We start from the raw sequence: 26,815 nt of genomic DNA on the forward strand, positions 1-26,815 counted from the left end.
GAAAATAGATTCAACTTTTTTCTGACGTTGTAAACTATTCCAAAAAAAAAAAAAGAAAAAAAAAAAAATAAAGCTAATAAAGTTGAACTCCGCTAAATTTTGAATTTAAATATAGACATATTTATGTATTGTTGCCTTTTTTTTTTTAATTCTTCATTTAAAAAATGATAACCAAGACAGACAACATTCTTTCTACGCCTCCACCAGAGCAAACAGAAGACATTAGAAAACAATATGAAAATATGAGTTATGACGAAATGTCACAACGTATCGCAGAAAGCTATAAACAACTTTCAGAATTGTTAGGTAATAGAATCAGCTTACCTTCAACCATTAGCACATCTACCACGGTCGATGACGCAGATGACTATGACGAAAATGTAATTGAGCGACAAGATATGGATGATGGCTTAAAACGACAAAAATGTACAAAACTATTTTTAAAGTCGGCTTCCAGTGGCGATCTCGAGAAGGTATTAAAGTACCTTGAGACGATGAAGCCCTTTATTGATATCAATGCAAAAGATGAAGACGGTACGACACCACTCATTTATGCAGCATGCTTTGGCAAATTTGAAATTGCCCAAGCCTTGCTAACAGCAGGAGCAAAGATAGATAGTCAAGATTCACGTAAGGAGTTGAAATCCCCTTTTTTTTAAAAGGAGAATGTGTGTTTGTTTACCCTTTGATGATAGATGGCTGGACGGCCTTGATGTGGGCTACAACGAATAATCATGAAGCACTCGTGAAGCTCTTGTTGGAGCATGGTGCCTCTTCACAAACCAAATCAGCCAAGGGAAGAACTGTATTTGATTTCGTAAAGAATGATACCAACAAAATCGCGGATATTTTAGCCAATAATCCTCGAGACAGTGTGTCATCGACTACTTCAAGTGTACTTGGACTTACAGCTGTCGAAAGTATCTCTTCTGTAGCATCAAAGGATCATTATTATCCTTATGAAGAAAATTATGAATCTTTATTAAATTTAGATAATGAAAATAGACCAAAACTCATTGAGGAGTATTTAATGTCAAATGAAGAAGAGAAACAACAAGAGCAATTCAATGAAGAAGAGGAAGAAGAAGAAGAAGAAGAATTAAAAGAAGTTGAATTTGATTGGGATCGGTGTATGCCTGATCAAATGTTTGTATTCTCTGCAGATGATTTACCTTATATTCTTGATACTGTGATTACTAAACTTACTTTACCTGTCCGTAACGTACAAGAAATCTTTTTACCTGCGAATGTTATATTTCTTAGTGCTCGATACGCGCATCATTATTCTGGTTCAGAATTAGCAGAAGAGGTGATGGAAGGCGCTTTAGGACGTATTAGTAAAACGATAAAGGTAATAAGGACATGATGTTTAATTATTGTTACTCATATTTTAATATTAGAGTAATACAGAAAATGTTCATATATTATCTTATTGGATAACCAATATTACTCGACTATTATATTACTTGAAAAAGGACGCAGGGTTTGCTACGACAACAGCAGAATATCAATTAAGAATATCTGAATTAATATTAGAAACATACACTTTTATGATCCAAGACACAGAGAAAAGATTAGGTCAGATATTAGAAATGGCCATGTTAGAATATGACCCGATCACAGGCATAGAACAAGTTAACTTTTCTGATGATTGGCAACGGTTTTTTAGAAGAAAAAGTAACAATACAGAAATGCAACGCAACTCGAGTAATATGTCAAACATTAGTGCACCAGATACAAAGATAATATCACCCGAATCAATTACCACTTTATTATCTTGTACACTTTATGTATTACAATCATATGAAGTACATTCAACTATTATTATTCAAGCATTAGCTCAATTCTTTCACTTTATGTCTTGTGAGTTATTCAATCACATCCTAACAAAGAAGAAGTACCTTTGTCGTTCAAAGGCAGTTCAATTCAGAATGAATTTAGCAGAACTGGAAGAATGGATTAGAAATAATCGATTACCTTCTAATCTGCTATCTTATTTGAAACCTACAATTCAATTGGTTCAATTATTACAATGTATTTCTCATTTGGATACTTTGGAATCAATGGATATGTTTGATGCTCTAAATACATTACAAATAAGAAGATGTATTACTAACTATCGCTATGAAACCAACGAACAAAAGATTTCTAATGAAATTCAAATGACAATTGATCACAGACCATCAAGGACGTTTGATAGGTCATCCAAAATTGTAGAAGAGATTGAAGAAGAAGAACAAGAAGAAGAGGAAACAAAAGATTCTAAATTCATGTTGCCTTTTTTCGTACCAACTGCTGCTCAGTTATCCGTTTTAAATGAAAAAATATCACCTGCTATACCTCAAGATTGGATGGAGAGATTGGATAAAATCTCCTCTATGACTACTACGATATCATAAGAACATATAACAACAAAAAAAAACTACGCCCCCCCCCTTTTTCAAACATTCAAACACACCTACATTTCTTTATATAAATATATTATGTACATGTTTTCTTTATTTATGCAAAAAAAAATATGTTTCTTAGTTTTCAAAGCATCATAAAACAAGCATTATTCCTTCTCTTTTATTGTTATTTGTATGTGTTATAAAAACAATTTACACATGACGGATTATTTTATTTAGGATCATCCTTGTTTATCAAAACATTATTTTCCACAAGGCATCTCGCTTTCACATGTGTGCCCTTTTTTTTTTTTTTATCCCTGTTTGCATTGGCGCGTTTTTTTTTTTTTTTTTTTTATCAGCAGCGGGATAAATATTCTCCGTCTTTCACGTTTTGTCAATTGTTCTCTCCTTTTATCCTACGTTTTATGTAAAAAAAAAAAAGGGGAGAATTTCTTGACTAAAGGAGAATAACCTGAATTCATTGTCTTCTTTTGAATCCATCTCTTTTTTCCTCTCTTCTCCTTATTTAGAGGGTGTAAACATTAAATGACAGATCTCCAAATCAAGTAACCATGGCTCGTGCTTTGTAAAAAAGAAAAAAAAAAAAAATCTCGACCTCGGGTCATCAGGTTTCTAAAAGTACTTTTGGATAAATAATGCCATGTAAATAGCACTCCCAAAAAGTTGATATTGTTTTTATTAAATACAAATAAAGAATATCACAACCGTCATTTCACTCTATTTTGTTTTCTGAGAATCAAATTGAACGCAGTAAGCTAACTTTCGAACTTTACTTTATAAGCAATAAAAAGTAACAGTGAGATGACTTTAAAACAAGATGAGAATCATAAGCTACAGAAAAGAAAGAATGGAATACGATTCGTTTCAATAAGGGAGCTTTAGACCAAAAAAGAAAAATACCAGACACGGTTACACATGTCTGATTCTTTCGCACCATTTCTATAAGAAATTAAAGTTCAGCTTTAGTCAAACCTTATTGAACTCGAGTCATTCTACAAAAAAGAAGTGTGTTTAACTATGAATCATGAAAACCTAAAAGCATATTATTATTAGAGCTAAAGCCACTACTGCAAAAGAAAAATATAAAACAAAACAACGATGAGATTTCCAATCCGGCTAAAAAGCCCTGAAGGTACCTGCTGTAATTTAACAATGCTTATTTAACAAAAATGATGCATGTATGAAAAAGTGTCTTTCGATGCCAAGTTGACCCCAATAAAGACGGAAAAATAAAAAGTTAAAAGGTGATACTGAAATGGGTTTGTCATTGTTTTAGAACACGAGCAGTAAAAAAAAATACCTCCAAGAGGATGAAAGTGACATTGCGTGAATAAGAAGGTCATAAGTTTTTACATGCTCTATTTTCTTGTTTTTTGTTAATACACACAGAAAGTAAATGTATCACCATCACGATTGATGTGTTGGTTCATTCTGTAAGAAACGACCATTTAAATAAAAGAGAGAGAAAAAAAAAAAGAGAGTTATGATGGTGCCAAAGATGCGTACGTCAAGGATGTATATTTCATGTAGTGACAGGACCTATTTAAAGAATATCATTTTGAATATTTTTGAAATGTCTAGGGCTCGCGTATCCATTGAGCGCTGAAGATAAAGAAGACGAGAAAAGTATGTGGTTGACTTGTACAATTACTATGTATTGATAATACAAGACTTTGTAGAAAGAACAGATGAAACATTCATTTGCTCTATTTTTTTTAAAAAACATACATAGGAATACGATGGTAGGTTCAAATTCAAGAGGGTAAAAGTCACCTCTCAAACGATAAACATGAAAGAGATTGAAATGAACCAGATGAAATCAGTCATAAAAACTCTTAAAACGAACGATAATGGTATACAGCAGGTAAAAAAATCATGGTGAAGTATAGCATTTTTGATTGATGTTAGTTTCTTTTTCCTATCTGATAAGAGTTACATTCCTAATGTAATTTACCCTTTTTTTTACATTCTTGAAAGATTCCATCAACGCTTTCTGTGAATGCCAAAAGTAAATTAAGATGTCATAATCCATGGTCTGGTATTCCTACAAAGACAAACCCTGGTTTTACTCAAAGATGAGCTATTTTTACTCCTCACTTCTTTTTAATAGGTGATGTATGCTTTTATTCGCTTTAGTACATGTAACTAAGTAGAGTTCAACGAGTCATCCTATGTTATTCAAACAGTTAGTTTGGCTACCAAGAAATTAGATCTTAATCCTGCTGAGGATAGGATGGACATCTTGGTTAAAAAAGGATGATGGGAATGGTAATAAGTCAGAAGGAGCCAAAGAAAAGGAAAAAGACAAGAAAAAAAAATTCTGTTTATTTAGTTTATGAACATACAAAGAACACAATTGGAACATGTAGTTCACCATCAAATAACTTTTGCTGTACCATAGTCTGAGTAAAGTTTGAAGTCTGCATTAGTTATTTTGAGTCTTACCTATGTCTTTGAGGCTTTCAGAAGAGACATTGACAGCATTGCGTTTCATGTAAACAAATATAGTACTTGGTAAGGAGAAATCAAGACGATGTCTTTCCTCTGCTGTTATTATATCTGTGAGGAAATACGTAGAACAGAAAAGGGTGATGTGACAGAATGAGCACATGAACATGACGGGTTTTTTGTGGAGGATAATATTTGCTACTGCAGCCATCAGTTCGCCTTCTTTTATTAGCATGCCATTCAATAAGAAATCACCAGTAGTTTATGGATTGTCTGAAACGTACGAAGGATCCGCCACTTCAACTTGAAGAAGAGAGAATGTATCACACAAAGACCTTTTAGTAAAATCGACTACTTTCAAAAGGACTTTAGGTTTTTAGACCTTGGGTCTTGGTTGTATGCTCCAGAGAAATCGTCCTTGACATCTTGCAAATGGTAGTAAAGACCCGATATGTTAAAGAACCAAGTATTCTATGTGAGCTTAAAGGATATCGTTCAAGTAAAGCACAAGGATAGCAAGAAGCTCATAGTTAACATATGCTGTCCTTAAAGAAGGACAACTAATACAAAACAAACAATTTAATATTTTATAATGACTGACAACAATTATGTAGATTGCTACATGTTTCATTGTCTATAAAATACTCATTGTTTAGTTGTAAGAAATTAAGTTGAAGATTACATTGTGTTGATACAAGTACAATTTAGATATAAAGTAAAAGAAAAAGATTATTTTTTTTGTTGGCAATAAAGATATATTTACTTGTACACCATTTCCGGAAATAGATGGCACAAATATTTTTTTTTAATTTTATTTATAAAGTCCATTGGAGCGCGAGGGTGTTTATCACATCTGTTCGCCCGGACTAGTTCAATATGAAGTAAAGTAATGTGAGTCTAAAAAGACCCTTGGGGATCAAGGGTAAAAAAGGTCAATAGAACAGTATTTGGAAAATAGCAACATCCTTCATGCTTCAAGAGCCAATTGAGAAGGAGCTAACCCAGTGAAGGCCTGATAGAAGTGTCTATAGGGTGATAAAGAGGATTCAGTTCGAATAGGATTGAACAGATAATTGGCCTGCGAAGGATCCAAGGGGTAACTGTACGACTCGAACGAGGAAGTTTTGCTGGTAGGAGATTTAAAAGGAACGATAAAGGATCTTCAACAATGCTAGGCATGTGTAGTCGGTTATGCATGTTGAGACATTGGATTGCGTGCGGTTTTTGTCGGCATCTGATTTAGATGAAGGGCGACAGGGCCTAAGTTTGCCGCCAGGAAGCCATCCAAAACGCCATCTTATGCATCGGCTACGTTCTTTTCGGCTCATCGACAGTCAAAGGATTGGATCAAGTGAAACTGTGGGTCGACAGCAAGAAAGCAGTTTTGAATTTTTATGCTGTTTTTGATAATCTAGACTTTGTTGCAGAAACTGTTTCTTGACGGCCTTGAGAGACTTGATGCTGAGTTCTTCCACTGGAAGAGGTATGCTTTTCCAAAGCGAGGACTTGGACAGTTTGTAGTTGGTTGATGTCTGTCCTGTTGTATGTGCGGCATAAGTTTTGTCAGGAGAGCGTAAAAGATAGCGTAAAAGATCAAAAGAGGAATTGAGCCTGGAATATGTTTATTCGTTCTTTTATTGTTGGCAAGCGTGATAGGTGACGCATAGCAAAGAATTCTTATATTTGTGCAATTTATTGCCGGAAATGGTGTATTTCTCAATAAACATTGTCTAATGAGTGTGTTGTCGTCGTACAAGGAATTTTTTTTCTGCTACAAGTGTGACTTTTGATTGGTACACATGATCTACATTAAACTATGCATTCAGCCCTTTTTTCTTTATTTCTTTTCTCCTTATTCAACTATATACAATATAGATGCACGATATAATAATGGGAATAACCAAGTCGGTTGGTAAAGATAATAACAAAGAAGGCTTATTTTGATTCTTTGTATTAATGAACAATTCTCTTTTTATAGCAAAAAATATGCTCCGAGCCAAACAAGTAGAGAACATATTAAAAGCAATATCAAATAAAGACCTTGAGCAATTAAAGAAACTAGCGAGACAACCAGAAGGATTTGTTCATGATCACATAAGAAAATATGTTTGGTAATAAATAATTTAGTAAATTATATCATAGATACTTAATTTATGTAGGCCTATCTTACTTCATACTCAACATGGAAATTATATCGTAGAAAAAGGAAGTGGTAACTATTGTTCATTTATAATTTCTTACATTTCTTTAATATTTATTTAATTTAGAAAAGGACTTGGCTGATCCATTACAAATTGCTAAAGATGTAGAAAGATCTTTATATTATTATCCACAAGGTATTTGTTTAATCTCTGTAATCTATGAAAGAGGATTGACAACACTAAGAAAAAAGTATACAAAAAGATATTTCGCCTGTATTAAAAGCACAGAAGCAACAAGAATTACACTGTATGCTTGTGGAAATACTTTGGAGAAATCCTAATTTAAAATACTATCAAGTAAAAAGAAAAAGGCTTCAAAATAGCAACATATTTATTGTAGTATAGGGATTTCATGATATTTGTACTTGCTTCTTATTAGTTCTTGGTAAAAAGGCAGCTATACCTGCTGCTGAAAATGTAGCCTTATTCTTTTTAAGGGATGCTATGATGGATTCACTTGAACCGATATCAAAACAACTACGGTTGATGAGTTCTATAATAGAATATGAGGATTCAGAATTGACTTCATTTTTAGAAAGGTAAAGTAAATAATCAACATAAATAGTGTACTTATGTTCATTAGATGTAACGTGATGCCATATTACGCTATAAGTTGGATTTTAACTTGGTTCAGTCATGATTTTGAAAAGTACGAAAAGATTGTGAGGTTGTTTGATTTGTTTATATCCAGTGAAGCTATTATGCCTGTTTATCTATCGAGTGCGGTAATATTTTAGAGATAAAACATATCAATTTATAACATAAATTTATAGATTATATTATTAAGAAGGGATGAAATATTAAAAGCGGATAGAGATATTGTTCATTCACTTGTTACTCGTATACCTCAAGATATGGACATTGAGAGAATCATACAAAAATCAGTTCAATTACAAGAAAAGTATGCAGTATTACAGCTACAAAAGCAAAGTGGAATATGGTTACATGAAGAGTAAGTAGAGCTTAAAACTCACACCATATTATCTAATACTTCCATTCTAGATCTGTCATCAACACTTGGGATAATGATTGGGGAACATTAAAATGGGGAGATGTACCTGATCATTTACGAGCGAGTAAATACCCTAATTCACAATTGACAAAAGAAGTCTGGGAAGATGAAATGTTATCAGAATGGAATAAAAGGAGAAGAGCATCTATTATAGACGAACAAGACTTTTTATAACTTTATAGCATACAAATCAAATCATCTCTATTTTTTATTCTTGTTATCACATTCACGCATACACATCTATACACAGACGCATCTATACACAGCAAACAAGCAATAAATTAGAGCAAATAAACTTTTTTTTTTCTTTTTCTTTTTTTTTTTTTTTTTTTACTATTCGTTTTGATTTCATCCTATACAGTACTTACTACATTAAAAAAAGTTATTATTGTGATAATTCAAAGAGAATAAAATTATTTTCGCGTTTCTTCAGAACAGTCAAAAACATCTTTCTTACAGCAAGATAGAACAAAACTGATATGAATTGAATTTTGTTCTTGTAGCACTTGATTTGCTGAACCAACATGGTATGCAACGCTACAATTTGGTCATAAACAAACACTTCCGTTCATGATTCTAATGAGTTAAAAGAAACTGTTAACAAATGAGACTATAACTGTCTATTGGTCTCAATATTTGACATTCCTAAATTCTATTGAAAAACATTGAAACAAACCAAAAAGTATCACTTTTGTAGAAGCGACGTTAATGAAGATGAACCAGCATCTGATGGAATAATCGAAACTGTCAAGACAATTTTTGATCATTTTTCTGATCGGATTGATCATCTTCATTTACTTGTCAAGAGAAAACAATAAACTTGCAGTACTGAACAGTGAAACATAAAACCTGAGTTGGTAAACTTATATAAACAAAACCAGCAAAAACAATATAAAAAGAACCGTAAAGGGCCTCTTTCAGAGATGCTTACAGTAGATGAAATAATTTTGGAAAGGAAAACTTACTTTACCTGGGATGCATTTGCATGCAAGAAACCGGGAGAGATCAATTAATGCTTGTTTATGTAATCCCATATGTGAATTGGATCTACTTCATTGGACACTTACTATTTATTCTTTAATCTAGTCACTCCACATTTACATAGTAACATGAATCATTTGCTCAGATGTTCTTCTTTTTAAAGTTGATACATTTGGTTATCTGCTATTCAAACTCTGCTGGTCCTCTTTTAGTCTTATAGACACAAAAAGTGTCAAATACTAGCATAATATTGACTCTAGAGGTTACCTTCTTTGGTATATGAGCAGGAGAGGCACTAATAACCTTCTCTTTTGCCTTCTTTTTTTTTAAGCTCTTGATCTAGAGTATCTTACTTCTAAAAAATAAAACACTTAAAAAACTTGTTACTATCATTATTATTTTATTACATATTCACACTTCTGTTATTAAATCTAGGACATTTATGAAATCAAAACATGTCCAATTCATTCATCTCAGAAACTTACAAAGGATCTTATTATATCTTGCGTAGGATGCAATGATGACAGTGTATGCCTTCTATCAAAAGTGATCTCTGGCCGTCTGTTTTGAATCCTCTGTCTACGCGCCTTTTGTAATTAACAGTGGTTGTTTTACCTTAATCACATTACTGACACGCTATGTTCTTCATCCTTTGAGAAACTGATAGCTTGCCGCATAATTCAGATATTAATAACAAGACCCCTACGATGGCCCAAGCGCCTTTATTTCTAATTGTGAGCACTCTCCACCTTTGCACCATACTCTTCATTTTTATCCTTCCCCTTTTTTATAAAAGGGATTTTTAGTTTTTTTTCCACTCATTGTGGAAGAGTTCATATGAGTGAACCCTTTTTCAAGCGCTCTGCACTGAACAGAATTTTTGTTTTCAATAAAGTTTGCTACTTTACGTACGCATCCACAAAAACCTGTACTGTAGTACAACTTCCTTTATTCAATTTTCAGTACATTGTTGAGTTTAAACTAAAAAAATTTCTTATATTCAACTATTGGTCAAAGCATTTTGCTGACTGTTAACATGGAGTTTTTCAATTTACGACTTGATTTATTTTTTCTTTTCTTTCCTACATACGATGCCTGCTATTAGCCATTTGCTTACAGGGGCAAAGCAGCTCAGTATTGATCTTACAGAACCGGTGGTTTTCCTCAAGGTGGACGCCAATGACCCTTCAACACACGTATTGCGAGGTGAAGTAAGCGTTGTTCTAACAAAACCCATAACGGCCACACAAGTTACTATCCGATTTACTGGCAAGTGTTCGATGGTATGGCCGGAAGGTAAAATCGACTTGATTAGTTTAGCTGCTAAACTAAATTGATTTGGATAATAGGCGTTGATACAAAGATAAGCAAAATATTGCATGAAAAAGTAATCTATGAGGAAGATCTCATTTTGCAATCATTCCCTGATCAACCAAAATCAGAGGGTATATTAAACCCTGGTTTACATCGCTGGCCATTTCAATTTTTATTATCCAATCAGCTAGCAGAGACAATTGAAGATGTACGCGGCAAGGTTTTCTACTATATGACAGCGACTATACATCGAGTGGGTGTAGCAACCACAAAGCTTCGGGCACGACGGGACGTCCTCCTCTTACGGACACCAGATTGGCCTAACGATGATAACAATACTCATTCTTTGATGACATCCGAACACCATTTCAATATTGGTGACACCTCGATCCATGTTGAAAAAACCATCTGTTCTTCCGGAACCGAGATGCCCATCTCGCTTTCTATTTTACCCAAAGTGAAACATGTCTCTATAGAATCTATCTCAGTCATCATTACAGAGAAACGTGTTTACTTGCTTCCCGAATTCAAGGCCAGTCGTGTCGAACTTTCTGATTTCAAGGTCGCACTGTCCAACGCAACAAGTCTGTTTGATGACCCAACCATTGTACAACCCTCATTCAAAGATATTCAGCGATCTTTGAGCGTCAAGAATGCACACATCTCGTTGAATGAAGGCCCACTTCATCATCGTCTTGTATTCTTACTACCTAATTGCTATCATCTCAATCATTCGACTACTTACAGTGATATCAGTATTGTTCATACACTAAAGATCAACATTGAGTTATCCTATGCTGGTGATACACGGATACCGATTAGATTCGAAACACCAATCACCATTCTGGATTGCAGATTAAGAGAAGATCATACCTTACCAACTTATGAGGAGGCATTGTTGTATAACACAATAGACAATGAAGAAGGCAAGCCAACGGAATCTTTTGTTTGTCCACGTTATCTTTCGTATAAAAAGAAGGGTAAAGGTACTCAAAGAGATCGAGCAAAACCAAGAAATGAAACTGCACTTTATCACAACAATAATCCTCCTCCATCTTATGATGACTTGTAAAAAAAAAAACTACATACCTCTTGCATTAATACACTTTTAAAAAATATTCCCCCATAATAAAACCTCCTTTTTTTATACACATGAAGCACGGTCTTCATTTATTTCAGGTATAAAAACTTTATAATGTACTTTATAAAATGATAGGAAAAAACAGGGTGGGAAAACGGAAAAGAAATGCTGAGGGAGAAAGAGGGAGAGAGGGAAATTTTCTATACAAAGCTTAATGAGCAAAACGAATTAAATCTTCTTTTGTTTCAATAACAGCAGGAACACTGATTGTCTTTCCAGCAACATATTCTTGAAGACCTTCACCAGAGTAAGAGACCCAAGGAGAGATTTCAAATTCAAGTTTTTCATAATCGGCATCACCAGCAACCTTTCCACCAGCAGCTTCAATGAAGCGTACATGTTGTGCAACGATATCCCTTCGAGAAGTTTCTGGGCAGTCAGCACCTGAGCCAGGAGCGTTCTTTAAGGGGGAGAATTCTTCTTTACGGTCCACTTCGAGCACACTAAAGTTTTGGGCATAGGGGAAGACATCAAACACAAAGCATTCGAGCTTCATTCCGCTGTTGGACTTGGGCACAACGACTTCACCAGTCTCAAGATCGACGTATTTAATCTTCTTTTTGGCAATGTGGTATTCGAGTTGATCAGCAAAGCTGGGAACGCGTTCTAAAAATTCAGTGGAAAAGAAATGGTTGGCAATGTTGGCAGCACCAAATTGGAGAGAGCCGTCTTCATTGCGCTTTTCGGATACATCTTGAGAGATTTCAGAGTATTCGACTACACCGTATTTACCATCACGGACACAGACAACACCCACAGGTTCTTCAGGAGAAGCCTTGCTGACCACCTTGACACCACAATCAGTTCCCTTGGAGACAGAGTAACCGATAAACACAGGGTCAGCCACACGGGCCAAACAGTTATCAACACAATAACAGTGAGAGTACAAGATGCCACGTTCCTTTAATGATTTGATGACGCCTTTGTTAACAACTGCAGCATAGATACCACCGTTACCATCAGGAGCAATAGCGACCTATCGAAAAAAGAAATGAATAAAGCTTATTTACACTTTTTTATTCTGTTTACCTTATCCTTTCCTTCCAAGATGATCTTACCATCCATTGTCAAACAAGGAAGTGTACCTTTTAAAATGTAAGTATGACATAAACACTTTTCTCTCTCTTTCTTTCCCATGCTTACCTTGTTCAAAAAAGATGACATTTTCCTGTTTAAGACCAAAAAAGTTGTTCTTTTCAAAGAACTCAAAAGTAGGACGATGAGTAGGACCTGAAGTCATGATATACCAAGGAATGATACATTCACCAGTACCTGGCTTTCTGTATTGACGAGCGATATCTTGCAAACGCAAGATACGTTCGGCTTGTAATTGGAAAAGAGACTTGTTGGAGGGTAAATTGATGTTATAACAACCCTTGGGATCAGATGAACCCAAACGTGTACCTTGACCACCGGCCATCAAGATGACAGCGACCTTGCCCTGAGCAATTTGGCTCAAACCGATCGTTTCCCACTCACGAATTTGTTCAGGGGAGGCCTTGAGAACAGAATCAAAGACGGTTTCAGAAAGAGGTTCCAGCTGAGCATGTTGGTTGAGTAAGGCAGCCTCGGCACCTTCGATGGCCTTACGATAAATGGTGTTTAATCGTTCAACGTCCAAGTCCAAGAGTTGTTTCACAAGCTGTGCTTGTTGTTCTTGTTCGAGACTCTCGAAAAATTTAAAGACGTGGCCTTGGCCGTTGATTTCATAGCGTTCCTTTAATGATTGAAGTTCGGTTTCGTTAATAGGCAGAAGTGAAGAAACGGTCATGTTTGTAGATGAGGAATGAAGAGAAGAAGAAAAAAAGGAGAGGTCCCTCTTGTTTTTTATTATTATTAGAAAATAGTCGGTGATTTAATCATGTCTCTTCCGCGGATAAAATTGCATGCAAAAAAAATTTTTTATGGGTGGTGTGTGCAACAGTTCTATTTTTGTTTTTATTTGCTATAAATAAATATTACACATTTATTTATTTTGAAGCATCAATTTTGGTGAAATCCATTCATCCCAATCCTCTGCCTTGTTCATATTACCAAATACTTTTAAGGCTCTTATTTTAAGTCGATAAATTCCCTTCTTGACTAACTTGGGTTTATGGTGACCATTGGAACCTGATTTCGTAACATCCCTAGGTACGTAATCACCATTCCACTGCCAGCTGTAAAAACTGTTGGAATATTGAGTGGGTTCCAACGTGTTACGCATGAGCCAAACTCTAGGCATGTCGAGATTGTCCAAGGGCATATCTCCGATCACTTTGTTCTTTTTGTTCAAAATTTGGATTTGAAGCAAACGCGTACCGGTCAACAATCGAACCACGACATAGGGTCCACCGATTGTCTGGTTTTGACTGTGCTTGATGGTGAAATGGCCTGTTTCTTTTGATCCCAAGATATGGTTATTGAAAGGAGATCCAATAGAAGGAAAAGGGAATCCAATCGAGTTTGAAGATGTATTAATACGGTCAAGAATAGGAAGGTCTTTCATATTGCCAATCATTCCCAGGTAAGGAATGCTGATGTCTGCTTGGTTGGTGGTCGCCTTAATGTATCCACCATAAATGGCATGCCAGGTTTTTGGGAAAGTGTGTGTCGGAGGTTGGATATGGACAGTAACCTTTGTGGATTGGCCAGGAGGTATAACAATGGATTTTTGAGAGAATTGGATGAGAGATACAGAATTATTATATTTGTAAAGACCAACGGGTTCACTAGGTGTATAATTTGTGTGCTTGGTAGAATAACCCGTGGCTGTTAATGAGGGCTGATGATGCAGGTGTAAGGTGAGACTGTTATGTTTATCGTGATTATAGAACGTAATCTCTTGCTGTTCTTTAAAATGAGCTGTATCGTTCAAGCCAAGGAAAGGAGGAAAAGCGTGAAACGTGTCAAGCCCATGCACGGCCTGTACGACATCTATCTTTCCTGCACCTTGACGGATAGGGGAATCACCATACTGTGAATCGGAGATGGGTGGTCTTACTATAGAGAAGTATTAAAAAACGTGAAAATAAGCTTCCTCGTGAAAAGTTACCTTGAGTAGCAAAGTTCATCAAGATGTTTTTGGTATCATTCGGCTTCAAATCTTTTTGCTTTTCTAACAAGAGCGCAATCTGTCCAGAGACATAAGGTGCAGCCATGGAGGTGCCTGATTCAAAACCATAATATTTGAGATAAGAGGGATAGGTAGAAAACACGTTTCCGCCCACACCCATAATCTCCGGTTTTAATTGAAGTTCATTCGTTGGTCCTTGTGATGAAAATCCAGAAACGGCATGTAACAAATCAAGTTCGGTTGCTTCCATGGCAACCAAAGTGTTTGTAAATTGAGCCTTGACTTTCTTTTTCTTGTTGATGGCAGAAAAGATACGGCGACCTTGATCATTATTGACAAAGACAACGGGTAAGACAGCTGAAGAGAGTGTTTCTGTGTCTGTTGTAGCGTTGGTTATATCAGAATAAAAGACAACCGCTTTAGCACCTGCTTCCTTGGCGTTTTTTACTTGAGTAAGAGCATTACAATCACCTAAATGAATAAGCATGATGGTGTTGCTGAATTTATTGTGTTTGAATGGTTTGCATGCATCGTTTTCCTTGTTGAATGTATCGCTTGATGATACAATAGACAATTTTTTACTTAATACAAGTGGTGTATTGGTGTAAGTGCGATAGGCTATCATTTAAAAAATATTAAAGAAAAACTCAAGGAGAATAATAATGGATGTTACGAATAGTCAAAGTATCTTTTGAAAATACTTTCATAATATAACCAGGAACGCGTTCATTCATAGTAGCTCCAACAGCAATCACATCTTTACCTGAAGCGGGAGAGGACGGGAGAAATATTCCATTGGATCCAATATTGCCAATGGCAGCAACAACTAAATAGATGTATAAGCTTCAAGTTTAAAAATAGCATGATGATTACCATGTACGCCCTTTGAGACTATACGACTGACTATTTCTGCAAATGCCTGTTCCTCCCAGCCTCCGTGAATACCTAGTGACAAGTTGATGATGTCCATCCCAGCCTTATAAGCCATTTCCAAGGCTTTTACTATAATATCATTGGATGCTGAACCATAATTACAGCCATATACTCTAAGTTGTACAAAAGTTAAATAATGAAATTATGTGTGATCGTAAATCATTTTACTTCCACATGCCCAATGTTACACCTGGAGCGACACCTGTCCAGTTCTAATAAGAAGCATTAACGGGGAACTCTTTTTGAAAAGTAAATAAACATTTTACATATTCTTTATCTTCTGCTGCAATTATTCCTGCTAGAAAAGTCCCATGACCAGTGGCTGAAGCTAAAAAAAAAGGAAAACAATGAGAAAAAGTGATGAAACAAACAGTGCATCATTTTACTTGAGTTTGTGGGACAATTATCGATTGGATCATGGCTTGGTTTAATAGAATTCAGTGATCCATCGTAATCATTTCCAACTAAATCGTAACCATAGGCAACCTTACATCCCTTGCCAAAGCAACCACCCAATGCTGGATGAGTATAATCCACACCTTTCCGAGAAAAAAAAATCAAAGTGAATAAAATAAACAAGTTTATAATGGCTTTTACCTGAATCAATGATGCCCACTTTGACACCGGATCCATTTAATTTCAGATTTTTATAAGCGTAATTTGCTCGAGTTAATTCATAAAGTGTGCCCTGTTACTTTTTGTAAGCTGATATTGTATTTCTCAGAATATTTATGAGTTTACCTTGTCTTCAGGAACAAAAAAAGTAGAAGGTTTATTATGCTTGTTATTATGTTTTGGGTTTGTATGATGAATTATAGGCCAAGATTTAAGGATGGAAGAACGTTTGTCAATAAAGAATTGTTGAGCATCTTGGTTTGATTTAAACTCCACAGATACTCCATTAAATATATCTGAATCGTACACATAACGTATTTTCACATTGTTGTCAACCTGAAAAGTAGAAGCAGGCGTTGATAGTTCAAGAATATATTCATTTTCAGCAGAAGTAAAGGATATAAAATAAAATAGGAACAATGAAAACCAAACAAGGATTTGACTTTCATTGTTAATTATTCGTTTCATGTTTGCTATTAGATAGAAAAAAGAAAAAAGAAAACAGAATAGAAATTAGAAAGAAAAAGAAAAAGAGGGGAAAACTTATGTTCTTATAGACAAGCGATCTTAATAGTAAGAGAAATATCGAAACTAGCTATTTAACTCTCAGCTTTGTGATTCCATTGAAGGGAAAAAAATTAAAAATTAAAAAAAAAAAAAAAACATGCATTGTATGAAGCCTTTATTTACTTTTTTTTTTAAAAAAAAACAATAGCTGCTTTTATAAATACAAATAGAAAGAGAGGATGCTTTATATTATTCTTTTTTCCAGAAAACCATGTGGGGAAAGATAGATTTAGTGCAGTAACTAATATAAATTTATATTTCGTCTTACAGCCTAAATGTATCTTACTTTTTATAGATTTAACTATATTTCTTGGCTCTTTGGATAAGCTACAAAAAGGTATTCAAGATTTATGTGTATGCTTTTTTTAGTTGCTCGAGCCATGCTTGTATCCCTTCTTGACAAGTAATGTACACAGAAAAAAAAAACTTGTTTAAAAAGTGCACATCTATTAACATAACATTATTTTTGTTTTTTATTAACAAAATTGGCTAATTTAAATTTAAAATGTTAAAAATATCCCATCTTTTTGTAACGGATGATTTTTATACTTCTTTAAGCCTTTTTTTTTTTTTTTTTTTTTTTTTTTTTTTTTTTTTTTTCAGATAGAAATGGTTTTAAAAGCAAAAAGTTATTCCGTACAATTGTCTTTAAGCTTTCCCTTCATTTATTTTTTTTCAGTTACCAAAACAAAATAGTTTGAATGACATCAAAATATCTTATTGTTCTTATATTCTGTACAATCTATATTATATTTCTATTGAAAAAATCTCCTCCAAAGATTTTGCCTTTAAGAAAATAAAGGAGAGATGGGTTCGTGTACTAGATGTTTGTGTAATGAAAAACTCCTCAAATATGGTCCTTCTAGACATAATGATTTGAGGTAAAATCAAGCAACTGTGTTTCAATTCATTGATTATACAATAATATGCTATTTCTTTTTAATATAAAAATGGCGTCGTCTTTAAAATTTTAAAATGCAGTAATTTATATATGAAACAATACTTTCTAAACAAACTAAAACCCAAACATAAAAAAAGGACCACATATTCAGGAGGGAAAATGCTTATTTTTCTTTTGATTTACAAGCCTGTACAAATAAGAAGAGATGGGCTTTGAGTAACATTAAGGGAATGAGGTCATTGCTTCCTCTTTTAGCCGTGTTACAGCCAACGACTAGTCACATCGAGCTTTATGTTTGACAACAAAATCATTCTCGAATGTGCTTTCTTTTTTGTACACTGCTAACAGTTTTTGGCTTATTGTACTCCTGCACCGGGTCGGCTGTTTACTGTGAGATTATCAATGCTATCTCCAACTATCAGTTGTCAATTCTTTTTCAATGACTGAGCTTTTTCTTGCTTACATTTGTTGCACATATCCACGATATGCTGCTCGAACGTGTATTTTTTCCTTTTATCTCCAATTGTCGTCTTCTGTCTACTGATGGAACTCAGCCCTCCTTAAATTTCTATCGTTGGTTCTGTTATTAAATTACAGACTCCTTGGCTATATGCCATTTCATGATCATTGATACCTCCATATCGATTGCAGAAAACCACATCATGTCTATTTCTTCTGAAGTACTTTATCATTTCTGGTATGCTTCCATTCAAAGCCTTTTCTCGATTTGGTGCATGCCTCTTCAGGTTACATATAATTTCTTGTTAGCTCTCAAGAGTTAAAAGTTGTTGTGGTCTTTGTCTACTCTACTTTGGTATTTATCTTGTTGGTGACTACTAAATGGCTCTCTGGTATAAGCGTACAACCGGTGCTCGTGTAACCCAGATTCATTCTCTTTCTTTTGTTGTCAAATCGGTCTTCTAAGTACTGAAGGTGTGTTTCGCTTTCTGATTCTGTCATGTAGATGTATTAGTTAGCTTTGGTCCCAATATCTCTGAATTCAAACTTCAAGACTTTATTCGTGTCTGGTCTGCCATGATCACTCAATGTTTAGTTTTGCTTTCGATACTTTAATATCACTAAGAACGAATCTTTGACGGGTTTGCATTGTCTCATTTTTATCGTTGCAACATTCTTTTATATCCATCGCAAATTTACTAGCTCATCTTCTGATCATCACAGCATTGCTTAGCTTGTAATTTTGAGTTTTATAACTTAAACGTTAATAAAATGTATACTTTTACAAAGAAAAAAAAATGGTTTCGAAAATGAACTTTAAACACTTTGCATTTGGTACATTACATTTGGGTTCCATTATTCTTCAGGAAATAAACAAAATTAACACCTCCCTCTACAAAATCTTAAAAATCCTCGACTTTTTATATCTAAACGATAGACGTTTTATTTTTTAAAGTATTATTTACATAACTTGTTGCCAAATTTAGTTGACAGCGTTGAAGTATTCTTGAGAATCCTTAACAGAAGGCTTGATAGTCTTTTCACCAGCCTTCCAGTTGGCAGGACAAACTTCACCGTGCTTGTCAGTGAATTGGAAAGCTTCAACGAGACGAAGGACTTCATCAACAGAACGACCAACGGGGAGATCGTTGATAGTGATTTGACGGACGACACCTTGAGGATCAATGATGAAGAGACCACGGAGAGCAATGCCAGCTTCTTCAATAAGAACACCATAGTCCTTGGCAATAGACTTGGTCTTATCAGCAAGAAGAGGGATCTTCATTTCACCAAGACCACCTTGCTTACGAGGAGTGTTGATCCAGGCGAGGTGAGAGAATTCTAAAAATCAGTAAGTTTCTATTCACAATAAAAAAAAAAATGGCGCGTTGAAGATTTTACCAGAATCAGTAGAAGCACCAATGACAGCAGTGTTCAAAGCCTTGAATTCTTCAATACGGTCAGAGAAAGCAAGGATTTCGGTAGGACAGACAAAGGTGAAGTCCATGGGGTACCAGAAAAAGACAACATATTGACCCTTGTAGTCAGAAAGGGAGATATCCTTGAAAACACCATCAACAACGGCAGGAGCGGTGAAGGCAGGAGCTTGCTTTTGAACTTGAGCGACTATAAAGTAGAATTATGTATTTAGAAAAGATGTTACAAAGATTTCGAAAAGCATATGCTTTACCCATTTTTATAGTTGATAAAAAATTATGAAAAAAAAAAAAAATAGCAACAAATTGACATCGCGATATTTATAAGGCTTTTTTTATTCTTTCACTTTCTTTAAAAATCTTTTATCTGATTTGTTGATTCATTTTTCCGCATAAACTGAACTTGAAAATATTAGTAAATGTCTATTCTATCTAATGATTGGCTAAGAAAATAAAATAGTCCTTCCACTGTCAATTGGATATTTTTTTTTTCATATTACACCATTTTCAAAAAGTAAAGTCTCATTTTTACAAACTTTATAATATAATGTATACAAAAAAGCGACATCTATTCCTAGAAACAATGTATATCGTTTTAAGGAATAAATGTCGCGTTTAATTGTAAAAATGAGACTTTACTTTAAAATGGTGTATACTCTTTTCAAAAATTATTCTCCAAACATTTGAAAAAATTAGCTGAATTTAAAAAGTATAATCAATCATTTTCCTAAGGCAATCTTAGCCGAAAAATAAAAATCCTTTTAACCAAATTCAGCATACAAATTAGCTAAATTATTCTAATCTTACAGTTGCCGAAGATGAGGTAGTACTGTTTTCTACTGCAGAAAAAATGGGTGTTGTTTATGGATCGACTTTCTTGAAATTTATTAAACGGTTTTAAGTAATACTTCTCGAAGGTGTTTAATTTGTTTGACCAATTTGCGAGTTTCTTAACCTGTTCAATGTTATGCCCATGAATTACTGCCCAAGTACTTGCTGCTTTTCTCAGTGAGTGCACTTTGCGGATACTTGTGTCAATGCCTGCGTCTTGCATCACTTGTTGCATCCATGATGCGATAGTCGCTGGTCTAACAGCTCTGATCTGATCTACTTTTTCCACGTCTGCCAGAAATAATGTATGATTCTTGGGGAGATTCATTCATATGTTCGCCGTGCGATCCATAAACCTCTTAATTGTCCTTACAGGACAGTCAATATCATCTACTTGGCTTGTAATTCCTATTTTTGCTGTTTTCCGTTGACTTTCTTTCGGTTATCCTGATATCAAGGAAACCCCAGAAGCTGACCATCGTCTGACCATTTAAATTCAAGATTTTGATATTGAAAACGTCCCAAATCCGAAGGAGGTCTCATCATGGTCGCGATGCCTATCCAAATAACCGTTTTCTTTTGTAGTTGTGCTACATCTAATTCTTCATTCTGACTCCAACCTCTTACATGTGTAATCATATGTTGTATGATCCAAACTTGTTGTATTTCCGATCTAGGGATATTTACTTCTGACTTGCGATTCGGGTTGAAAAAATGCAGCTATTAGAGGGTCTTCTGCAATAGGCTGCCTCTTCTCGTGAATTATGTTAAATACTGAAGCAATTGAAGACCGATACACATTTAATGTAGGCGTAGATAAGTGATTGTGTGTATTTAGAAACCAATAAACTGCTTTTGGGTTATATACTTGCGGTTCAAAGCCATTGCGTTTACATCAATTTATCCAAATTCGCCATCCATGATCATAAGCTTTCTGCGTCTTTATCCTATTCGACTGGGATAAATACTCTACACCTTGAATAGTTAATCCTTCCTTGATACGCTACTTGAAGATAACATCCATGCGATCAATATCCATTTGTGATTGATCTACATTACTACTAGTGTTCGAAGTTGTCTCATCCTCAGTAGAAGACTCTACCAGTATTGGGTTGGCCACAATGGTATGATCGGAATCGCTTCTTTGACTCGGTCGTCCTGTATTTTCCGCAACGCTTTTGGAATTAGATTCCATGGTGAATTTAAATAAAGTCCTTTCTTCGGTCGCCTCTGGTTGAATGCATTCACTGCTTGTGCTTCTGGGTCTAGAAAAAGGCTCCAAAGCTTCTTCAATTTCTTGCTGTGCCTCGGTGCAAATGCGTCTATCCGGAATTTCTTCTACTTGTATTGGAGGTATCTGAACCATTTCGTTGGTAAGGACCATTCGTATAGAGGTAACTTCTGTCGACTGAGACGGTTTGCTTCTAATTATGTATTCCCGGAATGTGATTGCAAATCACTTGTACGTTCAATTTGTTGCATAAGTCTTGGATCCGTATTGCTAGGTCCTGAAGTAGTATTGAAGACGCTCCGCCTGCCTTGTTCAAGTATTTTAGAGCTAGTCGACTGTCTTAGTAAATCTTTAGAGTTGAGTTTTTGTGCCTAGGCAAGTGCAATTGAATAGCAAACCATATGACTTTTAACCCTCTGACATTGATACTTTCTTCTTTTTCGTTTTTTGTCCAGTAATCTGCGGTTTGTACTGACTGAGAACTGACCCCCCAGCCTGAATCCGATGCATCGACGTAAATGGTGATGTCTGGGCTTGGCTGCTTGTATCGTATCGGAAGCCCGTTCTTGAGAGGTGCATTGTTCATCCACCATATCAATTCTTGAGGGCTTGTTGTGCTCAGGAAGCATGCTGATTCCCAGTTGTGGTTTGGATTTCAAAGTGCTCTCGCTAAATCCCTTTGCATGTATCTGACATGTAGAAGGGCTTCTCCTACCGCTGGTATCATCGCTGTTATTTTCTCAATCAAGCTTGTTATCCACTTGTATGAACGAGGTCTTGTAGTTTTCAACAGTTGTCGAACCCTCGTCTCCAGTTTTTGGATTTTTTCCTTTGGAACTTGAGTCGTCATATGTTGAATACCGAATTGAAGACCTAGGAATAATTGTACTTTATTCGGGATTAATATACTCTTCTCCTTGTTGATTAGAAATCCCAGTGCTTTTAAGAGATGAATCATTGTTGGGTATGACTCGTTATCTCTTCTTTCGTCTTGGCTAGTACACAAATGTCGTCCAAGTAAAAGACAAAGCGAAGACCAATTTCCCTGAGAGGTTCTAAGGCATATTTCATAGTTTTTGAAAAAATCCCTGGAGCTAGATTCAATCCAAATGCGAGGAATCGGTATCTGTAGACTATTCCTTGATGTAAGAGCGTCAAAAAACCTCTTGAATTCTCATGAATTGGTATAACTACATACGCATCCTCTAAATCGATCTTGCATATGTAATCGTCTTTCTCTATGATCTCTCTTAGCACTGGAACTCCTTACATCTTGAAATGGTGATATTGTATGTAGTGATTCAATTTGGTACAATCTAAGATCAGTCTGCGTTTGGTTGGTTCTTGGACAGTAAAAAAGTTCGACAGGTAGTTTTTGTCTTGAGAAGAGGACCTTTTCACAATCCCTGAACTGAGAAACTTCTGTACTGTTTCGTCCACTGCTATCTATTCTTGTGTGAACTTTATTGGCGCGTATCTCCATGGGCGAGGTGTCCGATTCCATTGAAGTTGGTAGCCTTGAGTAATCACTGAGACTGGCCATTGATGTAGAATCTGTTGTCTCCATTGATGTGCAAATTATTGGAGACGTTCCCCTGGTAAAATGTCATCTTCTGGTATGCTGTAATGTACCGTTGCCTTGGGGAAGACACTGATGGCTTTGTTTGTTTCATTGAGGTTGATTTGGAGTTTGAAATTCCGCTCGTTTGGGTCCTTGGCCTCTTCCTCTTGTGCTCCATTGTTGTTTTCCAAAGGTTTACCAAGTTGGTTGAATGGATTTTGTCTTCTTCCAACTGCATTTCTGAGCATGGGCTGTTCATATCTTGCTTGGAATATTTTATCCACATCTTGCTTGCCCAAGGCCAATGGTTTGTCGCTTGGAGGTTCTTCTTCCAGGTGTTTAACACTGTCTGGGAGCCTGAGCCCCTTGATCGCCAATGACCTAGCCTCAGTTTTCGTTGTCTTGTTCGTAGCATACGAGTAGACCGCCAGTTGTCTGACCCCTTACATGATATGGAGAAATTATTCCTCACTTCTCCCTGTTTCCAAAAAGCGTTGGCATTCTTTGTAATGGCCTGTTGCTGCTCTTCCAGGGGAGGGGGTGATGGGACGGTCGGCTCCCTTGTACGTTGCGTTGGTTCCTTGCTATGGAGTTCCTTGTTAAAAATCTCGCCGTTGTTTCACTTTCCTCCTTCATACTTGGGGAGATTCTTAGTGAACTCTTTGATGTTCTTTTGTAGGTGGATTGTGGAACTGTTCTCCAACTCGTTCAAGATCTCCTTGGGAATTTCCGTGTAACTGTCTCCTGATTTATCGAGACTGAATTTTCTTGACATCTCTTCGATAATTTTTTCGACTTGTTCTCTGCTAGAGTTGTTCAATTTGTTCATTTAAAATAAGAACTTCCACAGTGCGCGACGCGAAAAAAAATCTGAAGAAAGAGGATTTAAAATTATTTTTTTATTATATATTAAATCTGAAAATAAAGTGTAGTGTGAAAGAGCTTTTACCACTTCATCAGAATCCGAAATGGAGGCAATAAATATTGGAACAAATATGTCTTCCAATTAGAAATTGTTTAAAATGAAGAGCGAGAAAAAAGATTCTAATGGTCATGTTTTTTTCTCAATTTTCGAATTTTTAATTTCCAATAGCTTAAAAGGCGGTTTTTATTTCTCCAAAGGGCCGCTACTTTAAACTTCATTAGCCCTGTATACTTTTATGCATTCATATTTGATTACCTATGATAAAATATTTGGTTCATCTTAAGGCTAACATGCACTGCATCATGTTCAGGTTGCTATCCCTGTAACTTAAAGTATGTATACTTTAAGCTTAGAACAAGGCACAAACAACAAACGCTTATTTCCGTCTAAAGGATTCGACTTGGCTCGGGTGTCCACAACCTAAAGTATTTCCATAATCCTTACAGCTGCCGGTACAGAAGCCTTGAATGAGAGTAGATGGAGTTATGCAATATGTTGCATGGGTATATTCACTTAGGAGAAAAGGCGAAAAATAATGTATGATTGTCTAAAATCTACATAAGCATTCTTTTTTTTAATTCCCGCACTGAAATGACGCGTTCGTGTTAAAAATTGTATTCTTTTTTTTACTTCTACTATAGGGGGATGTTGTTTAGTTTAAAATTTGCTTTGCTTAGTTATGTTCTCTACTTTGAGTCTTCAGTTGACTTTCTCACCGACTCTAGCATTAGATCAGTTATTGAAAAGTTCCAAATTGAGCAGTGGATGCTTGATCACGCAACAGTATACGGTGAATATAACCAAGGTTTCACAATTGATAAAAAATCTTTTAATCTCAAAATTAAACACGTATGAATGGGCATCAGATTTTATGGCAAAAAAAAAAAAATTGTATTCTTGCCACCCTCAAAAGTGGCAGACTCGATCTTGACTAGCATGTCCAATCGCGTACACTCTGTTTCTTTTAGTTCACAGCGCTCTTAGACGTGTGGCTCCTATTATATTTTATAAATAAAGCTAATGAAATGATTATTTCTAAATTAAAAAAAGTTATTTGACCCCTCAGGAAAGTATAGTGAGTATTATCTATTTTATTTATTGAATGAAGCGCTTCGTTTTTGATTTTTAACAATTTACACCTATGGTTTAGATTTAAACGACATATTTTAGGACTTTTGTGATAATCCACTACAACAAGAAGATTATAAGCTTCGTTTATAACTTTATGCTTAAGAATGGAAAGAACTATGTAAGTATTTTATAATTTCTAAAAAGAAACTTCGTTATTAAAATTACTACATTTGTCTAATAAAAAAATAATTTAGTCTTTGTTTTTATTCTAGAGTGTCTCAAAACCAGCCCTAATTGATTCATTTTAAATTAAAATCGAAAGCTCAACTATTACAATTCTTTGGATAGGTTTCTATCTTGAACGGAATTTTCATCAATCAAATCTAGAAAGAACTATCAAAACTATCGACTTACAATTCCTTATGCTAACTGTCCTTATCTTTTCGTGACAAGTCAATGCTTTGTAAGCCTGCATCATTTTTGAATCCTTATACTCTTTGAAGAGCTTTAATAAACATTTAAATTTTTATCCACGAAAAGAATCACAATGCAGTATTCATATCATTGAACTCAGTTTCAAGAAAATGATTATTAAAGGTCGCTGATCATCATATCATGCAAAATAAAAGGCTATCGTTGACAATATTTTCCGATTCTTTGTCTAAATATCGCAAAATTATCTTACAAAGCTGCTTATCTACAGCTCATGCATAAAAAAATATCTTTTTTTTTTAGCACCAGCCCCAAATAATAACACAAAAAAACCGGATTTGCATTTGAAGAAAATATAAAACGCAAAAAAAGAAGAGTACTCATTGATTATTCCATCTGTTTTCTCCTTAACAGTTATTGCTATAAAGTAAGATTAAATGTTTGTCAAGGAATAGCTTAGAGCTACATTGTTAAAATCGATCTAGAAAACTTTTTTATTCTGTGTCGTGAACAGTAGGGGTAGGTTAAAACTTTTCCGTATGACATTCGTTACACACGGAATTCGGAATGAATCTACTCCCTATTTTTTAACTAACCAAATTAAAAGGAACGTTTACTTTCATAGCAAAAGAAAAGAAAAGAAAACGGATCTTTTAATATAAAATACAATCTGAGTACAAAAAAGTATTTTTTTTAGTCAAAGGTATGAGTTTAATATATAAAAGGGCTGTAGGCCTTTAAATCCTACGCACATTTTATGCAGAAAACGGTTGTACAAATAAAAAATAAGCAAACAACTACCTTGTCTATTAAGATATAAAGCTCATCTAAAAGAATAAAAATATATTATTTAAAGCTTTAAATGAGAGGATCTAGTATATAAGAAAGATTAATAGCTATAATCAAACAAATAACTTTTTTTTTTCTGTATTTGTTTACTTGTTAGTTTAGAATGGCTTTGTCCTTTTATTTACCATCTCTTTATGGATAAATAAGCTTTAAAATTTTTTAGAAATATAAGAAAAAAAAGGAGAATGACTCATCAAGAATGTGAAAAAAAAAGATGTTTAAAGAACTCTTTTTGCCAAAACTTTTTTTCTTTCTTTCTTCCTCAAACAAACAATCTTCTCCAAAACTGATGGCCTAAATATTTTGTCTTTTCAAATCTAAACTTGACTCTTATGGTCTTTTGTCAAAACTCCTCTTCCTAAACAAATGCTTTGCTATTTTTTTGTGTTTCAAACATGTTTCTCTCTTTTTGGCCTTTTAAAACCTCTTACCTACTATCAA

The 26,815-nt window shown here is 34.9% G+C and overlaps 12 protein-coding genes across 12 annotated transcripts; 5 read left to right on the forward strand and 7 right to left on the reverse strand.

The window, feature by feature from the left end:
- Positions 1 to 257: 257 nt before the first annotated feature.
- On the forward strand, positions 258 to 2,399 carry RO3G_12282 (uncharacterized protein; the record flags this gene model as incomplete). Its single annotated transcript, XM_067666866.1, has 3 exons — positions 258 to 630; positions 696 to 1,351; positions 1,401 to 2,399. The coding sequence occupies 3 exons, from the start codon at positions 258 to 260 to the stop codon at positions 2,397 to 2,399; spliced, it is 2,028 nt and encodes a 675-aa protein (XP_067522967.1).
- Positions 2,400 to 4,836: 2,437 nt separating this feature from the next.
- RO3G_12283 (uncharacterized protein) lies at positions 4,837 to 5,070 on the reverse strand (the record flags this gene model as incomplete). The annotated part of the gene is made up of 1 exon (XM_067666867.1): positions 4,837 to 5,070. One exon carries the CDS (start codon positions 5,068 to 5,070, stop codon positions 4,837 to 4,839), a length of 234 nt encoding a protein of 77 aa, XP_067522968.1.
- Positions 5,071 to 6,963: 1,893 nt separating this feature from the next.
- RO3G_12284 (uncharacterized protein) lies at positions 6,964 to 8,246 on the forward strand (the record flags this gene model as incomplete). The annotated part of the gene is made up of 6 exons (XM_067666868.1): positions 6,964 to 6,970; positions 7,127 to 7,212; positions 7,406 to 7,599; positions 7,644 to 7,785; positions 7,834 to 8,012; positions 8,063 to 8,246. 6 exons carry the CDS (start codon positions 6,964 to 6,966, stop codon positions 8,244 to 8,246), a joined length of 792 nt encoding a protein of 263 aa, XP_067522969.1.
- Positions 8,247 to 10,144: 1,898 nt separating this feature from the next.
- Positions 10,145 to 11,439, forward strand: RO3G_12285 (uncharacterized protein; the record flags this gene model as incomplete). The annotated part of the gene is made up of 2 exons (XM_067666869.1): positions 10,145 to 10,349; positions 10,403 to 11,439. The coding sequence occupies 2 exons, from the start codon at positions 10,145 to 10,147 to the stop codon at positions 11,437 to 11,439; spliced, it is 1,242 nt and encodes a 413-aa protein (XP_067522970.1).
- Positions 11,440 to 11,659: 220 nt separating this feature from the next.
- Positions 11,660 to 13,279, reverse strand: RO3G_12286 (uncharacterized protein; the record flags this gene model as incomplete). Its single annotated transcript, XM_067666870.1, has 3 exons — positions 11,660 to 12,484; positions 12,538 to 12,593; positions 12,652 to 13,279. The coding sequence occupies 3 exons, from the start codon at positions 13,277 to 13,279 to the stop codon at positions 11,660 to 11,662; spliced, it is 1,509 nt and encodes a 502-aa protein (XP_067522971.1).
- Positions 13,280 to 13,590: 311 nt separating this feature from the next.
- On the reverse strand, positions 13,591 to 16,579 carry RO3G_12287 (uncharacterized protein; the record flags this gene model as incomplete). The annotated part of the gene is made up of 10 exons (XM_067666871.1): positions 13,591 to 13,637; positions 13,711 to 14,490; positions 14,543 to 15,181; positions 15,237 to 15,389; positions 15,437 to 15,609; positions 15,665 to 15,708; positions 15,763 to 15,824; positions 15,883 to 16,035; positions 16,094 to 16,184; positions 16,238 to 16,579. The coding sequence occupies 10 exons, from the start codon at positions 16,577 to 16,579 to the stop codon at positions 13,591 to 13,593; spliced, it is 2,484 nt and encodes an 827-aa protein (XP_067522972.1).
- Positions 16,580 to 18,199: 1,620 nt separating this feature from the next.
- RO3G_12288 (uncharacterized protein) lies at positions 18,200 to 18,653 on the forward strand (the record flags this gene model as incomplete). The annotated part of the gene is made up of 3 exons (XM_067666872.1): positions 18,200 to 18,276; positions 18,348 to 18,430; positions 18,544 to 18,653. 3 exons carry the CDS (start codon positions 18,200 to 18,202, stop codon positions 18,651 to 18,653), a joined length of 270 nt encoding a protein of 89 aa, XP_067522973.1.
- A 367-nt stretch (positions 18,654 to 19,020) lies between these two features.
- Positions 19,021 to 19,545, reverse strand: RO3G_12289 (peroxiredoxin-1; the record flags this gene model as incomplete). The annotated part of the gene is made up of 2 exons (XM_067666873.1): positions 19,021 to 19,379; positions 19,440 to 19,545. 2 exons carry the CDS (start codon positions 19,543 to 19,545, stop codon positions 19,021 to 19,023), a joined length of 465 nt encoding a protein of 154 aa, XP_067522974.1.
- A 1,763-nt stretch (positions 19,546 to 21,308) lies between these two features.
- On the reverse strand, positions 21,309 to 22,165 carry RO3G_12290 (uncharacterized protein; the record flags this gene model as incomplete). Its single annotated transcript, XM_067666874.1, has 3 exons — positions 21,309 to 21,706; positions 21,772 to 21,907; positions 22,013 to 22,165. The coding sequence occupies 3 exons, from the start codon at positions 22,163 to 22,165 to the stop codon at positions 21,309 to 21,311; spliced, it is 687 nt and encodes a 228-aa protein (XP_067522975.1).
- Positions 22,166 to 23,114: 949 nt separating this feature from the next.
- On the reverse strand, positions 23,115 to 23,345 carry RO3G_12291 (uncharacterized protein; the record flags this gene model as incomplete). The annotated part of the gene is made up of 1 exon (XM_067666875.1): positions 23,115 to 23,345. One exon carries the CDS (start codon positions 23,343 to 23,345, stop codon positions 23,115 to 23,117), a length of 231 nt encoding a protein of 76 aa, XP_067522976.1.
- A 371-nt stretch (positions 23,346 to 23,716) lies between these two features.
- Positions 23,717 to 23,926, reverse strand: RO3G_12292 (uncharacterized protein; the record flags this gene model as incomplete). Its single annotated transcript, XM_067666876.1, has 1 exon — positions 23,717 to 23,926. The coding sequence occupies one exon, from the start codon at positions 23,924 to 23,926 to the stop codon at positions 23,717 to 23,719; it is 210 nt and encodes a 69-aa protein (XP_067522977.1).
- Positions 23,927 to 24,514: 588 nt separating this feature from the next.
- RO3G_12293 (uncharacterized protein) lies at positions 24,515 to 25,480 on the forward strand (the record flags this gene model as incomplete). The annotated part of the gene is made up of 5 exons (XM_067666877.1): positions 24,515 to 24,525; positions 24,664 to 24,871; positions 25,073 to 25,092; positions 25,193 to 25,271; positions 25,442 to 25,480. 5 exons carry the CDS (start codon positions 24,515 to 24,517, stop codon positions 25,478 to 25,480), a joined length of 357 nt encoding a protein of 118 aa, XP_067522978.1.
- Positions 25,481 to 26,815: the final 1,335 nt, after the last annotated feature.

Source organism: Rhizopus delemar, genomic scaffold (genome assembly GCF_000149305.1).
Source record: "Rhizopus delemar RA 99-880 supercont3.10 genomic scaffold, whole genome shotgun sequence".
In the NCBI taxonomy this organism is placed as follows: Eukaryota; Fungi; Mucoromycota; class Mucoromycetes; order Mucorales; family Rhizopodaceae; genus Rhizopus; species Rhizopus delemar.